The following is a 16,149-nucleotide window of genomic DNA, read 5'->3' as shown; positions in this document are numbered from 1 at the left end:
AACGTCTAAAAACGCTGTATTCTGCTACTAGGCCATTAGATGAGATGGTCCTCACAGCAGAATATGAAATCCACGGGGAGGAGTCGGATCCAGATCCAATTCCTCCCACCTTACATATACCTAAACCCATAGATATCATATAAAGGCTAGATGTCTCGTCCGCGCTGCTGGCCAATGGAGCTCGACATCCGCACACGGCGGCCATCTTACGACAGGATGCTCGCTCACTCATAACATGGTGCATGTACTTTTAAATTGTAATGTGCCGGAGAAAGCAGGCGGAAGCGAGGATCTAAACGCAAGGTTTTAATGAAATAAACATAGAACAAATAATAAAGAACTTCAGGGGAAAAGAAACAAAACCACGAGCATGACAAGACTAGAAGCAACCCTTACATGTACAACAACTGACAAAGTAACACGTGAAACACAGGGGCTATAAATACACAGGGACAAACAAGCTAAACAAGATAACAAGGGGGTGTGGTTAATTGGAAACACCTGGGGAGACTAATCAATATGAAAAACTACAAAGGACTACAAAACATGGCACAGAACAGGAAATAACAAAAGGGCACACAAGACAAGGGAAACACAGGACAGGAATCATGACATAGCCCCCCACTTAAGGAGCGGATTCCAGACGCTCCTCAGGAAATATTTCAGGAGGGTGGTGGAGCGGAGGTGGAACTGAGGGGCGGGATGGAGGGCCAGGCCCGTGGAGTGGAAGAGGGCCTGGAGACTGCAGTAGTATGGGAGGCCAGGCCGGAGCAGGCAGTGCAGGCGACCAGGACGGAGACGACCCTTCAGGCGGCCGGGCCGGAGACGACCCCTCAGGTGGAGAAGACCCTTCGGGCGGAGACGACCCCTCGGGCGGAGACGACCCCTCAGACGGAGACGACCCCTCAGGTGGAGACGACCCCTCAGGTGGAGACGACCCCTTGGGCGGCCAGGGCGGAGACGACCCCTCAGGTGGAGAAGACCCTTCGGGCGGAGACGACCCCTCGGGCGGAGACGACCCCTCGGGCGGAGACGACCCCTCGGGCGGAGACGACCCCTCGGGCGGAGACGACCCCTCGGGCGGAGACGACCCCTCGGGCGGAGACGACCCCTTGGGCGGCCAGGGCGGAGACGACCCCTCAGGTGGAGACGACCCTTCAGGCGGAGACGAACCTTCAGGCGGCCACAGCGGGGACGACCCTTCGGACGGCCAGGGCGGAGACGAACCTTCGGGCGGCCAGGGCGGAGACGAACCTTCGGGCGGCCAGGGCGGAGACGAACCTTCAGGCGGCCAGGGAGGAGACGAACCTTCAGGCGGCCAGGGAGGAGACGACCCTTCAGGCGGCCAGGGCAGAGACGAACCTTCGGGCGGCCACGGCGGAGACGACCTTTCAGGCAGCCAGGGCGGAGACGACCCTTCGGGCGGCCAGGGCGGAGACGACCCTTCGGGCGGCCAAGGCGGAGACGACCCTTCGGGCGGCCAGGGCGGAGACGACCCTTCGGGCGGCCAGGGCGGAGACGACCCTTCGGGCGGCCACGGCGGAGACGACCCTTCGGGCGGCCACGGCGGAGACGACCCTTCAGGCGGCCACGGCGGAGACGACCCTTCAGGCGGCCACGGCGGAGACGACCCTTCAGGCGGCCACGGCGGAGACGACCCTTCAGGCGGCCAGGGCGGAACAGGAGACCACCCCTCTGGCGGTCCTGGCGGATCGGACTGGTCCGGAGGTGTATTGCCCCCCCCCAAAATTTTCTTGGGGAGGCTCCCCGGTAAAGAGTCCTGGACCAGCGATGAAGAGGGCTTTGAGCTGGGCAGGACCAGCGGCGAAGGAGACTCTGAGCTGGGCAGGACCAGCGGCGAAGAGGGCTCCGAGCCGGGCAGGACCAGCGGCGAAGGAGACTCTGAGCTGGGCAGGACCAGCGGCGAAGAGGGCTCCGAGCCGGGCAGGACCAGCGGCGAAGGAGACTCTGGGCTGGCGTGAAGTGCAGGCTCGGCTAGACTGGCGTGAAACTCTGGATCGGCAGAAGTGACGTGAGCAGTCTCTAGATTAGCAGAAGCGACATGAACAATCTCTGGATCAGCAGAAGCGACGTGAACAGTCTCTAGATCAGCAGAAGCGACGTGAACAGTCTCTGGATCAGCAGAAGCGACGTGAACAGTCTCTAGATCAGCAGAAGCGACGTGAACAGTCTCTGGATCAGCAGAAGCGACGTGAACAGTCTCTGGATCAGCAGAAGCGACGTGAACAGTCTCTGGATCAGCAGAAGCGACGTGAACGGTCTCTGGATCAGCAGAAGCGACGTGAACGGTCTCTGGATCAGCAGAAGCGACGTGAGTCTCTGGATCAGCAGAAGCGACGTGAACAGTCTCTGGATCAGCAGAAGCGACGTGAACAGTCTCTGGATCAGCAGAAGCGACGTGAACAGTCTCTGGATCAGCAGAAGCGACGTGAAGTGCAGGCTTGGCTGGTATGGCATGATGTGCAGGCTCGGCTGGACTTGCGTGAAGTGCAGGCTCGGCTGGACTGGCGTGAAGTTTCTCCACCTCCCCTACAGTGAAGGGGGAATGACAAAACTGCAGGACAAAGTCAATGTACTGTACCAGGGTCCAGCTGGGGTCTTCCTCTGATAAATTTAAGCTAATGTCCTGTTCTAGTCCACTCCAGAAACAGTCCTTCAGCCTAGCCTCGTTCCCAGGAACGAGATGACTATAAAAAAGGAACTCCTCCACATAACTTTCGATGCTGCGATCATCTTGAAAAATAGAACAAATTTTGCTCAGTGGGCCCCAGCTAGTACTTGCTAGATCCATAGTCGGTCAGTTGTTCTGTAATGTGCCGGAGAAAGCAGGCGGAAGCGAGGATCTAAACGCAAGGTTTTAATGAAATAAACATAGAACAAATAATAAAGAACTTCAGGGGAAAAGAAACAAAACCACGAGCATGACAAGACTAGAAGCAACCCTTACATGTACAACAACTGACAAAGTAACACGTGAAACACAGGGGCTATAAATACACAGGGACAAACAAGCTAAACAAGATAACAAGGGGGTGTGGTTAATTGGAAACACCTGGGGAGACTAATCAATATGAAAAACTACAAAGGACTACAAAACATGGCACAGAACAGGAAATAACAAAAGGGCACACAAGACAAGGGAAACACAGGACAGGAATCATGACATAAATAACCATAACTTGCTCAATTTTCAACCGATTTTCAAACGGTTTGGTTTGTTATAAACGTCAGAGATGTAGCTATTATACTGCATACATATGAATAATTATGTTCAAAATGTTTAAGCATTCAGAATTATAGCCACGTTAATAACGTTTGTAAGAAACCAAACCGTTTGTAAATCCGTCCAGATTTCAGCAAGTTACGAGCATTTTAGTTGGCGTATGTCACTCACCTTCCGTCCACAGCAGCAGGGAGCAGCAGCGCAGTCTCCTGACCTAAGATGGCCGCCAAGTGACGACACAGCTGACTCCGCCTTGAGCCATCTAGCCTTTCTATACATGTCTATGCCTAAACCTACATCTCCACCCCGTAATCCCTAACCCAACCCCTAAACCTACCAATCTCCACCCCTTATATCTGGATCCAACTCCGCCCCCCGGATCTCGTGTACTGCATTGAGGTGCTATTGCATTAGATGGTAATGAAATACTATAGATTGAACACGTAATACGCATGTGCGTGAAGCGCCCTCGTCTTCAGAGATTCTCGCACTTTGAAACCCATTTTAAAAATTTCGCATTTTCAGGCACCCAAAACAACGCCCCTTCGTTGTTCCTGTCACGTCTGTAGTTCTCGTTAGTTTCTATGGTTACTGATTAGTCTATCTTTTTGTAGCTGTTCCTGTTTAGTTCCCTCATTTACTTCGTTATGTAGCTGCTAGTTACAACAGAGTGCTGTGCAATTCTGCCGATGACCCAGCCTTTTTGCTTGGAGATTTCAATAAATGCGATGTATCTACGTTGTTGCTAAATCTTGAGCATTATGTAACCTGTCCGACAAGACTGGTTAAGTCTCTGGATAAATGTTTTGGTAACATGGAAGGTGCATGCATATGTGCCGAGGTTAAATCCGCCTCTGGGACGCTCGGATCACAATGTTATTCATCTGTCATCTATCTATCTCCATCCATCCATCCATCCATCCATCCAATATAATACATAGATTATATAGCCTAATAAATACACAATCACATTAATTATTATACTTAGGTTATATTTATGTTATATAATTATATCACATATCAAAAGGCATTTCATGGTAGTAATATTCACAACACATGACCTTGTTTTACATAACCAACTGACATAAACGCCTAAAGGCTACAGATCACAAGCACTAAATGAAGTGCTAATAATTATAACTGAAAAGTTGTTTAGACAAGCATTTGTACTTGTGTGGGTGTGTGGTGATGAGGATCAGTTTTTTAATTATGTTTTTATTGTTTTGTAAAAGTATCACAGTGACACCTACTTCCAACCGTCAACAGCTAATACAATATTGGGTTGTACACACATAATGATTAAGAATGATGATTAATACAATTATCATTTATATTTATTGAGGTCAGGTTAGTTTCTTGAGCCATTTAAATTTTTTACTTATGATAAACAAATGAAGAATGAATCTTGCAATTTAAGTATTATGCTGAGGTGGATATACATAAGTTTAATAATTACAGGTAATGTTACTTGATTGGGCTTCAAGGCTGACCGTTTTAGGGTGAGGCATCATTTATTAGAACGATACCCACAACCAGAGATTCACTCTCCTCAGACACGCTGGGAAACTTCATCATTTCTGACAACTACTCTAGGTAATGCTTTTAGAGGTACTTTTATGTATGCAATTTAAATGGTAACTCACACAGTAATAACATTAGATTAAAACAGATTGTGTGTCATGATGAAGAAGACCTTCAAATCTGCTGTTGATAAAACTACTGATATTTCTTTCTAGCTTGTGAAAATGGAGTCTTTGACTGCAGCAAACACACAGTTCTCCCTCAACCTGTTCAAGAAGATCAGCGGAGGAAACGCATCAGAAAATGTGTTCTACTCTCCTCTCAGCATCTCCTCGGCTCTGGCCATGGTGTTGCTCGGTGCAAGAGGAAACACAGCGGCTCAGATGATTAAGGTGATCTCACACTTCTGTAGTATGTTTAATGGTCAGTAGTTCAGAATACTAACTGTATATAGGCTATATGTGTGTGTTTCGTGCATCATCATGTGCAGTATTTTAAACTATATATATTGTATTTTAATACTAACTCTAAAAATTCTGTGTTGTTTCAGCCCATATTTGGCCATATATGTATCTAACAGAAATGTGAGCGGAGTCATGATGTTCGCTAACAGAATTGTGGATGGAGTCAGGATGTTCGCTAACAGAATAGTGGGCGGAGTCATGATGTTTGCTAACAGAAATGTGGGCAGAGTCAGGATGTTCGCTAACAGAATTGTGGGCAGAGTCAGGATGTTCGCTAACAGAAATGTGAGCGGAGTCATGATGTTCGCTAACAGAATTGTGGATGGAGTCAGGATGTTCGCTAACAGAATTGTGGATGGAGTCAGGATGTTCGCTAACAGAATAGTGGGTGGAGTCATGATGTTTGCTAACAGAAATGTGGGCAGAGTCAGGATGTTCGCTAACAGAATAGTGGGCGGAGTCAGGATGTTCGCTAACAGAAATGTGGGCGGAGTCATGGTGTTCGTTAACAGAATTGTGGGCGGAGTCATGGTGTTCGCTAACAGAATTGTGGGCGAAGTCATGATGATCAGTAACAGTTTATTAGGCAAAGGTATTTCAAAATTTAGTTTTACCCATAAGGAAAGAACGAAGAAGAACTTTGCCGTGAGTATATCGAGACCTTAAGATGTTTACAGTACCTTCAGGGTTTTTGGTCTTGGCGACCCGTGCAGCTGCCAGGTCGAAGTGGGCCTTGTCTGCATTCTCACACAGATGGATGATCCGGCACAGGCAGTCGGCAGCAAACACTCGCGTGACCCAGTGCGGCGCCACGGACGGCTTGGCCTTCTCATCCTGACCCAGAGACGTGAACATGATGTCATCATCCATCTCATCCTTCTTCTTAGAGTCGTCGTCCTCCTCCTTCCGCCGGCTTTGAGACGCAACAGTCCCACCGACCTCTGCAACAACAACACCATATGAGGAGGACCGACGGATCCATGAGTCTATGAGCTGGGTTAACAGTGCACTGTTAATCTCTATACACAAGACAGAACAAGAAAATCCTACAAATATAGAAAAATTGGCATATATGGACAAACCTAACTGTTGGGTTAAACACTGAATTAAAAATTAAACCAACGGTTGGGTTTGTTCATATTTGACCCAAACATGGGCTGAAGCAACCGAGCATTTTTTAGAGTTTATTGGCCCTATTTTCACGTTCTAAACACATGGTCTAAAGCACACAGCGCAAGTACACTTAGAGCGTGCATGTCCGAATCCACTATTATAGTTTAAAGACGGGAAAAATGAACCAATCAGAGAGCTTGGCGCCCTGCCATACTCGAGCGCGCCAAATAGGGCGTGGCAGAAGAGTATAAATACAGAGAAATCTCGCCATAAAACAGGTCTAATCGACTGAACGAAAATACCTGATGTTCGAGGATAGCACGGCAGGGCAACGCAGTACTCGTTCCCTTATCTCTAAGGGAACCGAGGTTACGTAAGTAACCAAGTACGTTCCCTTACGAGAACGTTCTCTCGTACTGCGTTGCAAACGCTGTGGGAACACTTTTTAAAACGCCGTGCTAAGTCTCGTGGCTACTCTAATCCAGGAATTTCCGGGATAGAAAGTAGCCAGAATACCACAGACCAGAACATCGGGTCTAAAGATACTTGGTGTGTACATAGGCTAGGGCGAAAGGGGCCAGCCCATGTAAAGTTCCCATACAACTTAGAAATTTAACCCGGATCGGAGAGCCGAGGTTAGATTGAGAGAACCCGTGCTTGTAAAGCAGGGACCTCTAAGTTATAAAATCTCGCAAATGTGGACGGAGCTGACCAGCCTGCCGCCGCACAAATGTCTTCAATAGAGACACCACTAGTCCAAGCCCACGAGGAGGCGATGCCTCTCGTGGAGTGAGCTCTGACACCCATGGGGCAAGGAAGGCCCAGTGAGGTGTATGCTAAAGCAATAGCATCAACTATCCATCTGGATAGCGTGAGTTTCGTGACCGGCAACCCTTTGGTTCGGCCCCCGAAACAGACAAAGAGCTGTTCGGACTGCCTAAACGAGGCCGAACGCTCCAAGTATAATCTCAACGCTCTAACAGGGCAGAGCGTATGAGCATCACTGTCTTCTCCCGAAACTGGGAGGGCCGACAGCGAAATTACCTGCGCCCTGAACGGAGTAGAGAGCACCTTAGGCACGTAACCGTGTTTTGGCTTCAAAAGGACTTTAGAGTCGTTGGGGCCAAACTCAAGACAGGAAGCGCTTATGGAAAGCGCATGTAAGTCCCCTACTCTTTTGACTGACGCCAGTGCCAGTAACAGAGCAGTTTTCAGGGAAAGGGACTTTAGGTCCGTGGACCCCAAGGGTTCAAAGGGGGGTCCCTTGAGGGCCCGTAGAACCAGAGAAAGATCCCAGGCCGGCACTGAGGGAGGCCGAGGCGGGTTGAGCCTCCTGGCTCCTTTAAGGAAGCGAACAATAAGGTCGCATTTTCCCAGAGAAGAGCCAGCCACCAAAACGTGAAAAGCCGCGATGGCTGCCACGTAAACTTTGAGTGTGGACGGGGAACGTCCCGCGTCCAACAGCTCCTGGAGAAAGGAAAGAACCAACGGTACTTCACAAGAGTGAGGGTCGAGGTTTCGAGCCTGACACCAGCTGGAAAACACTGACCATTTAAGGTGGTAGAGACGTCTAGTAGACGGAGCTCTAGCCTCCAGAATAGTATTCAGGACGCCCTCTGGGAGGTCCTGGGGTAGCCGTTGAGCGGCCAGGCATGAAGGGCCCACAAGTCGGGACGGGGGTGCCATATCCTTCTGTTCGCTTGAGCCAATAAGTCGCTCCTCAGAGGAATTGGCCAAGGGTCTGAAACTGACAGCTGCATCAGCTCTGGGAACCAATATTGGGACCGCCAGAGAGGAGCTATCAAGAGGATCGCACACCCCGTGTTCCTGATCCGTTCGATGACCTGAGGCAGCATCGAGACCGCGTAAAGGGGACGATTGGGCCAGTCGTGGGCCAGCGCGTCCTTTTTCTTCGAAAAGAAGATTGGGCAGTGACAGTTGTCTTCTGAGGCGAAGAGGTCTACCTCTGCCTGTCCGAAGATTTCCCATAATAGGAGAACTGTCTGGGGGTGGAGAGACCATTCCTCTGGGGGAACGTTGCCCCGAGAGAGCATGTCTGCTCCTGTATTCAACGTGCCCGGCACGTGAGCTGCTCTGAGCGAGCGCAGATTGGTTTGAGCCCAAAGTAGCAGCTGGGTAGCTATGGCGAGCAGATTGCGGGATCTGAGACCGCCCTGGCGATTTATGTAGGACACCACTGACATGTTGTCCGTCCGGACCAAGACATGGTGTCCTGCCAGGTGTGGAAGGAAGGTTTTTAGGGCCAGAAAAACTGCTCTCATCTCGAGGCAGTTTATGTGTAGGCGTTTCTCCGAGCTCGACCAGAGGCCGGAGGCAGGCCTGCCCTCGTACAGGGCTCCCCAACCTGAGTTGGAGGCATCTGTCGAAATGACCCTCCTTTCTGAGACCACTCCCATGCTCACGCCCTGCTGATACCAGCTGGCGTTCATCCAAGGGGCCAGTGCTAGAATGCAATGCTGGTCCACCCTGATGTTCAGGATACCTGTACGCCAAGCGTGAGGGGGTACCCGAGGTGCTAGCCACAGCTGAAGAGGACGCATGCGCAGTAGACCTAGTTGGAGTACTGAAGCTGCCGAAGCCATAAGGCCCAAAATCCTCTGATACGTTCGAAGGGGTACATGAGTGCCCTTCGTGAACGACGCGGCGAGCTGTTGGATTGAGAGAGCGCGGGTAGAAGTGGGCCACGCTCTCATAAGTACGGAGTCTAGAACTGTTCCCAGGAACGTGATACGCTGACTGGGGGACAGAATACTCTTGGAGAAGTTCACCCTGAGCCCCAGGCATTCTAAATGACTGAGAAGCCAGGCTTTGTGAGTATTGGACCCCGCCTCTGACTGAGTCAAAATGAGCCAGTCGTCGAGGTAGTTCAGGATGCGCATTCCCCGCTGTCTCAGGGGGGAGAGAGCTGCATCCATGCATTTCGTGAACGTACGAGGTGCCAGTGCCAGTCCAAAAGGTAGAACTGTGTACTGGTATGTCTGCCCCTCGAAGGCGAATCTCAAGAATGGCCTGTGGTGGGGGTTCACTTGGATGTGAAAGTACGCGTCTTTTAGATCCACTGAAAAGAACCAATCGCCTGGGCGAATTTGCGCCAGGATGTGTTTGGTTGTAAGCATTCTGAACGGCCGTGTCATGAGGGCTTTGTTCAGATGCCTGAGATCTAAAATGGGTCTTAAGCCGCCGTCCTTCTTCGGAACGAGGAAGTAACGGCTGTAAAACCCTGACTCGCTTAGTGCAGCGGGAACTCTCTCTATAGCCCCCTTTGCCAGCAGACCCTGTACTTCGGTGCGGAGGACATGAACTAGTGTGCTCCTTACTGAAGTTTGAATAACCGCTCGAAAGCGTGGTGGTCTGCGGGAGAACTGAAGCGAGTAACCGCGCTTTATGATGTTCATTACCCACTCTGAGACTCCGGGTATGGCCTGCCATGCCAGAGCCCGATGAACCAGAGGTATGATCATATCTGAAGACTGAGCGCCCGGAGACGGGGGCTCGACTAGACATGAAAGTGAAATTTTGCTCGATTTGTGCTTTTTGTGGGTCGCTGTTAAAACAGCGTTTGTGTGCAGAGGTGCATGACAGATAGCAGGCCCTATTTCTGCATTTAAAACTACTCCAGCCGCCTGAACTGAAGAGGGGGCTGTGAGCAGTGTTCGAGCGATCTTCGGGGCTGGTCCGGCCGCGGCGGGACATGAACCCCTCTTTCTGCCGGTTAGGACGGCTTCTTCGGCTCGAGGTCGAGCGTGAGCTTCGGTCTGGGTCCCTGGCGCTTAGGGAAAGGGTAACGTTTCGCTGGCTTTAAGCGCTGACCGGTCTCAGCCGCTGGGCGGGGCTGATGAACCTGAGGAACTGACTTCTCTGGCCGCGGCGCGCTCTTGGGACGCCGTGAAGCCGAGCTGGAGCGTTTGGGGAGAAAGTGCTTCATAGCACTAGAAGCCTTCTGTGCTTCGGTGAAGCGCTCCGCGAAGCCGTTGACAGATGGGCCGAAGAGACCAGATGTGGAGATCGGAGAGTCTAAGAAGGCGGTTCTATCTGCGTCCTTGATCTCCGTCAAGTTAAGCCACAGGTGGCGCTCAAGCACAATCAAACTGGCCATGCTGCGGCCGAGAGCTTGAGCGGTGGTCTTCGTGGCCCGAAGTGCCAAGTCTGAAGCGCTACGGAGGTCTTTCAGGGTGTCCGGGAAAGGGCCTGACTCATCCATGGAACGGAGGAGTTTGGCCTGGAACGCCTGAAGTGTGGCCATGGCGTGAATCCCCGAGGCAGCTTGGCCAGCGGTGGCGTAGGCACGGGCGGCCAAAGCTGAAGTGGCCCTGCAGGGCTTAGACGGCAGCGTCATCTTAGACCTCCAACTGCCTGCAGTGGGAGGACATAAATGGACGGCGACCGCTTCTTCGATGGGGGGAAGAGACACGTAGCCCTTCTCTTCAGCGCCGTCGACAGAGGAGAGCGTGTGAGAAGCGGAAGCGCGCGTTCGCGCTGAAAAGGGCGCGCGCCAGCTTTTAGTGAGCTCCTCGTGGACCTCCGGCAGAAAAGGAGCGGCGCGCTGACGGGGGGCCTGTTGGCGGCCCGGCAGGTACCACTCGTCGAGGCGGCCTCTTGCAGGTTCAGCTGGGGAAAGCCAGTTGAGTCCTAGTTCGTCGACAGCGCGAGACATGACACGGAAAAGTTCGGCGTCGATGTTCGCACGTGTGTCAGGACGATCGCTCAGAGGGGGCGGGGTCCACAGAGCCCGACCATTCCTCGCTCTCGGATGCCGCCACAGAAACAGCGTCATCCTCATCCGCCGATCCGCCAAAAGAAACGAGTCCCGCCGCTTGGAGAGAGGGGCGTTGGTCGCTTCTCGCGAACAGAACCGGGGATTGGGAGGCGGGTGAAGCACGCGGGGAGAGACCCGGCGTGAGCTCTTCAACCTCACCGCTTTCGGGGATCCTCTGATCTCGTCGCTTCTTCCTACGGGGCTCGAGGGGCGCCGAAGACGGAAGTGAAGCGGGTTCGCCCTCTGAAGTAGCGAGGGCGAGACGTGACCGGAGAACCGCCATGGTCATGCTGTCGCAGTGTGGACAGCCGCCTTTAGTGAGCGCTGCCTCGGTGTGCTCAGGACCGAGACAGACCGCGCACAGTGTGTGTCTGTCAGACACATGCAGGGAAACCCCGCAGGACTCGCAAACAGACATTTGAAACAACGCTGTTCGCGCGCTGTGAAAACAGCGGTATGCTCTTTTAGATAAAAGGCCGCAAAAAGGGAAACGCTCAGCCGGCGATCTGCGAGGATGATCTGCCAAAACCTGAAGCTGTTCCGCTGAAGGGCTTCTCAACGACGAGCGGCTTCTCTCTGGAGATTTCAGCGAAGAGGTGAGTCTCGAAGCTGAAGGAGATTAGATCTGTTTTATGGCGAGATTTCTCTGTATTTATACTCTTCTGCCACGCCCTATTTGGCGCGCTCGAGTATGGCAGGGCGCCAAGCTCTCTGATTGGTTCGTGCGCCTCTGCTCTCTCGCCATTGGTTCGTGCAGTTGCATGCAGCATAGCCTATCAGCTAGCTCGCGCGAGCCTGATGCTCTCGCTTATGCTGCAGCAATGCGTTTTAAAATAAAGGCTTCAATATTCTCGAGAAAAGGAGTTTTCCCACAGCGTTTGCAACGCAGTACAAGAGAACGTTCTCGTAAGGGAACAATTGCGTCTTGCCTGGTGCCGCATTGCGCCAGGTGTATGATAGGGCACTATATGTTGAACATATCAGAATAGTGAGGTTATCTTTATTAATTCTACCCACAATAATGCTGTGCAGGTCTTGGGCTTTAAAAACCATCTCAAACCCGACGCCGCGACTCCAGGACATCATGATTCAGTGGACCAAATTCATTCCAGCTTCAAAAAGTTCATGAGTGATCTGAACAAACCAGGAGTCCCGTATGCGTTGAGTCTTGCTAACCGCCTCTACGGAGAGCAATCCTATCAGTTTGTTGAGGTAAGACTCGGTTTATTCACTGGAGGTTCTGAAAATGTTCTCAATTCTAATATAACTTCAACCTCAATCGGTTTGCTATGTTACAGAAATTCCTCAATGACGCAAAAAGATACTATGAAGCCGGACTGGAGAAGGTGGACTTCAAGACCAAATCAGAGGCTGCTCGTGTCAACATCAACCAATGGGTGGAGAAAAAAACACAAGGTGAAATCCAGCATAAACTTTCTCCACAAATAATTCTTTGATGTGTTTTTGCTGCTTTTGAAGTTCAGCAAAAAAAAAAAAAAAAAAAAAAAAATTACGACATTAAATTAAGAAATTAAGATTATTTTAGCTTTGTGGGTTCTTGAATTGAGCTATAAAGTTCGCTGGAGGTTAAAGGTTTGACTTTAATGCACCATTATTTGGCCATTAAGTTCATAATTAAGTTCATAAGAATTTAATTCCATAAGAACTTTGAGACAGATACTTTTATACTGCTTTTTTTTACTTAAATAACAATTTATTTTGTATTATAATGTATTTTAGAGAAGATCAAGGACTTACTGCCACCGGGAGTCATCGATAGGATGACGAAACTGGTTTTGGTGAACGCCATCTACTTCAAGGGAAACTGGGAGAAGAAATTCCCAAAGGAATCCACCAGAGATGGGCAGTTTAAGCTGAGCAAGGTGAGATTTAATGCTCTTTTTAAATCATTTTAACAGTCTTAAAAAGAGCAGTTATAAAGTGTTTCCACTTATTTTTGGCAGATTCAAACTAAACCAGTGGAGATGATGCATCAAATGGCGCACTTTCCTCTGGCCTTTATCCCAGAGATCAACAGTCAGATTCTGGAGCTGCCGTATGTCGGGAAGAATCTCAGTATGTTGATCATCCTTCCTAACAAGATGGAAGACGACACCACTGGCCTTCAGAAGGTGAGACAGCACAGATTCTGCTAGTATGGTGCTTTGTTTCATTATTTTCAATTGTTGTTTAACCCTATAAGTGTGCTCTTGTCACAAACTACTCAGAGACAGACACACACAGGTTAAGGATCCAAATGTAGATGTTTATTAGGGCAATCCAGAATAGTAATCCAAAAGACAGGCAAAAGATCAAAACCACAAGGCAAACAATCCAGATATCAACAGGGAAGAAAGCACAGGCAAAAAGGAAAATCCAAAAAACCAGGCAGACAATACAAAAATAATACACAGAAAAGCACTCAGAAATGCAGTGTGACACAAACAAGACTTCTCAAAGTATGAATGGGCTTATATAGGCAAGAGTAAATGAGATAATAACACACAGTAATCAGAACACGATTAGTCCAGGCAAGGGGTTATGGGAAATGTAGTTCATGATATGATCAAGTAGACAGTAAGAGTGCCCTCTAATGGCTATCATCGGCACTTCAGCTGACAGGTGTGACAGCAGCAAATTTCTTAGAACTCTAAATGATCAACATGATCAAACGGCAAACATGTTGCACACAATCTACTACATGCCTTCTGTAATCTTATTGATAGTCTAGGCCGGGTTAGGGTTAGCAAGGGTTTATCTGTGAAATATTTACTGATTAATATAAAATAAGTGTAAGAATTACTTTTATATTATTTTGATTAACACCTACTGGGGTTTACTTGATTATCCAGAAATATAATTTTTTCCAGAAAAATCATGCAAGTATAAAATATGATCCATCTGGCTTTTGGTGAGCATTTATTTGTTCATCTCAATCATCACTGTATAGCATCTTACTAATACATTATAGAGTGACAACTGATATTTAAAGGGCACTTATTATGCAAAATTCACTTTTACATGGCATTTGAACATAAATGTGTGTTGGCAGTGTGTGCTAATGTTTGCTCTTAGGTTTTATTAGAGTATTTCAAGGAGCTGCTTACATTAACCTTACTTTCGAAAAAAAAAAAATACAATCATGATTTTTCATGAAAAATGTTTCATTATGTTAGAATTGTAGGCCTAAAATGCCTTGGTATCTGCTTGTTTTCATTAATGGTATAATTAATACAATTACAATTAATTTGGTTTGTCAAGATTAATTTGTGTTCATAATTAGTAAAAAAAAAATAAAAAAAAAACCTTCTAACAAGAATAAACATATATGAACAATTAAATTATTATTGTATAATTATTTTGACCTATCTTGAAACTATCCAAGCAGCGTTTTGTGCTCAGATATGACGGCGGAATTAATACATTACAAAAATGTGATTACAGAATATATATGCCCAACCAGTAAATTACTTGGTGAAACAAAGAAAACATTTTGGCATTAGGCACTGGCATTAGTTAATGCCTAAAAATGTAAAAGTTTTACCTTATAAATAGAATTTAGTTTCATTTTAAAATTCGTCACTGGAGTGAATGGGAACATGATTTATTGAAAATATTTTAAAATATATAAGTGGTTTTTAAGTCAATACTTTTTTAATGGCTTGTCAACTTTCCATTCCTCCGCTGCGTGATTCTAGTCAGCGCTGGATTCTAGTCAGTGCTTGAGCGCTGTCTATGACTGGAAAAATAATCGAGTCGCATAGCTTACATGTCGCATTAAACTGGCAGATTTTAGAATGTTGTAGGCAATTATTTTGCAGGTAATAACATGTTTAATCTTGTCTTGCTTGGATCTTTGGTGTAAACTCATGAACACCTGAACGCCCCCCTTTCAAAAATATTGTTCCAACACCCCCCGTTGTTCTCTGAACGCCCCCGTTGAGAACCACTAATCTAAGCCATTGAAGAGGTGTATTCAATTACTGACTCCAAGACTTGCATTGCCGATTCATGTACAATAAAATAATCGTCACATCATTGATGCTGTACAAACAGACCCCAGTTTATGCAGATAGACAGACATTAACATGTCTCACTTTATTATCCAGCTTGAAAAGGCACTGACCTACGAGAAGCTCATGGAGTGGACCAAACCCAGCAAGATGATCCCAGAGCAAGTTCAAGTGTCTCTGCCCAAATTTAAGGTGCTGGAAACCTACGACATGGAACGCTTTCTGATCAGCATGGGAATGGAGGATGTTTTTAACAAGGGGAATCTTTCAGGCATGTCCTCCAACAACGACCTAGCGGTGTCGAAGGTGATCCATAAAGCCTTTGTTGAAGTCAATGAGGAAGGAACCGAAGCGGCTGCAGCCACCGCCGTCGTCATTGGTACTACATCTGTAAGGCCATCCTCTCCCCCAAAAATCTTCACTGCAGACCACCCGTTCCTTTACTTCATCCGGCATAATCCCTCCAATGTCATTCTGTTCCATGGACGCCTCTGTTCTCCTTGAAGATAGTGATGATGAAGTGATAATTCAAGATTACTCTGTTCCTCTGATAAATAAAATCATTAGTAAATAATTGAGTGAAATTGTCTGTATGCATTTACTTACAGAGTCATTTAAGAATCTTGATAAAGTTCTGCACAAAATACAAATAATGTAAAAATATATATATATATATATTTGATTATTCTGGGTATCACTTTAGAATAATAATAAAAATGGTCCGTCATTAATAAGTAACTATGCAGGAAGTAATGAAGGACTAATGAGTAGTACAACATTAATACTTATGCTACTACCCGGGAACCCGGGAAATTGCCGGCAAATTGCCAGAGTGCCTTCTGTGTGAACGCAAACACGACCCGGGATTGATCCCGGCATCGATGCCGGGTTGGGGGCCTAGTAACATTGCCGTGTTCAGTCCCGGAACGCGCGCTGTGTGAACAAAAGCCGTAATAATGCCGTGTCGTAGTGATGACACTGAAGCCGCGATCGTTCGCCAGCTGTGAAACGGTACGT

The 16,149-nt window shown here is 48.2% G+C and overlaps 1 protein-coding gene across 1 annotated transcript; it reads left to right on the top strand.

Annotated features, from left to right (window-relative positions):
- Positions 1-4,989: 4,989 nt before the first annotated feature.
- On the top strand, positions 4,990-15,636 carry LOC308704933 (leukocyte elastase inhibitor-like; the record flags this gene model as incomplete). Its single annotated transcript, XM_081389631.1, has 6 exons — positions 4,990-5,157; positions 12,152-12,331; positions 12,418-12,535; positions 12,860-13,002; positions 13,084-13,251; positions 15,229-15,636. 6 exons carry the CDS (start codon positions 4,990-4,992, stop codon positions 15,634-15,636), a joined length of 1,185 nt encoding a protein of 394 aa, XP_081245757.1.
- Positions 15,637-16,149: the final 513 nt, after the last annotated feature.

Source organism: Scardinius erythrophthalmus (genome assembly GCF_964197995.2).
Source record: "Scardinius erythrophthalmus genome assembly, chromosome: 16".
Classification (NCBI taxonomy): domain Eukaryota; kingdom Metazoa; phylum Chordata; class Actinopteri; order Cypriniformes; family Leuciscidae; genus Scardinius; species Scardinius erythrophthalmus.
Note: the sequence above shows the minus strand (reverse complement) of the source record. Positions and strands in the feature narration are given on the sequence as shown.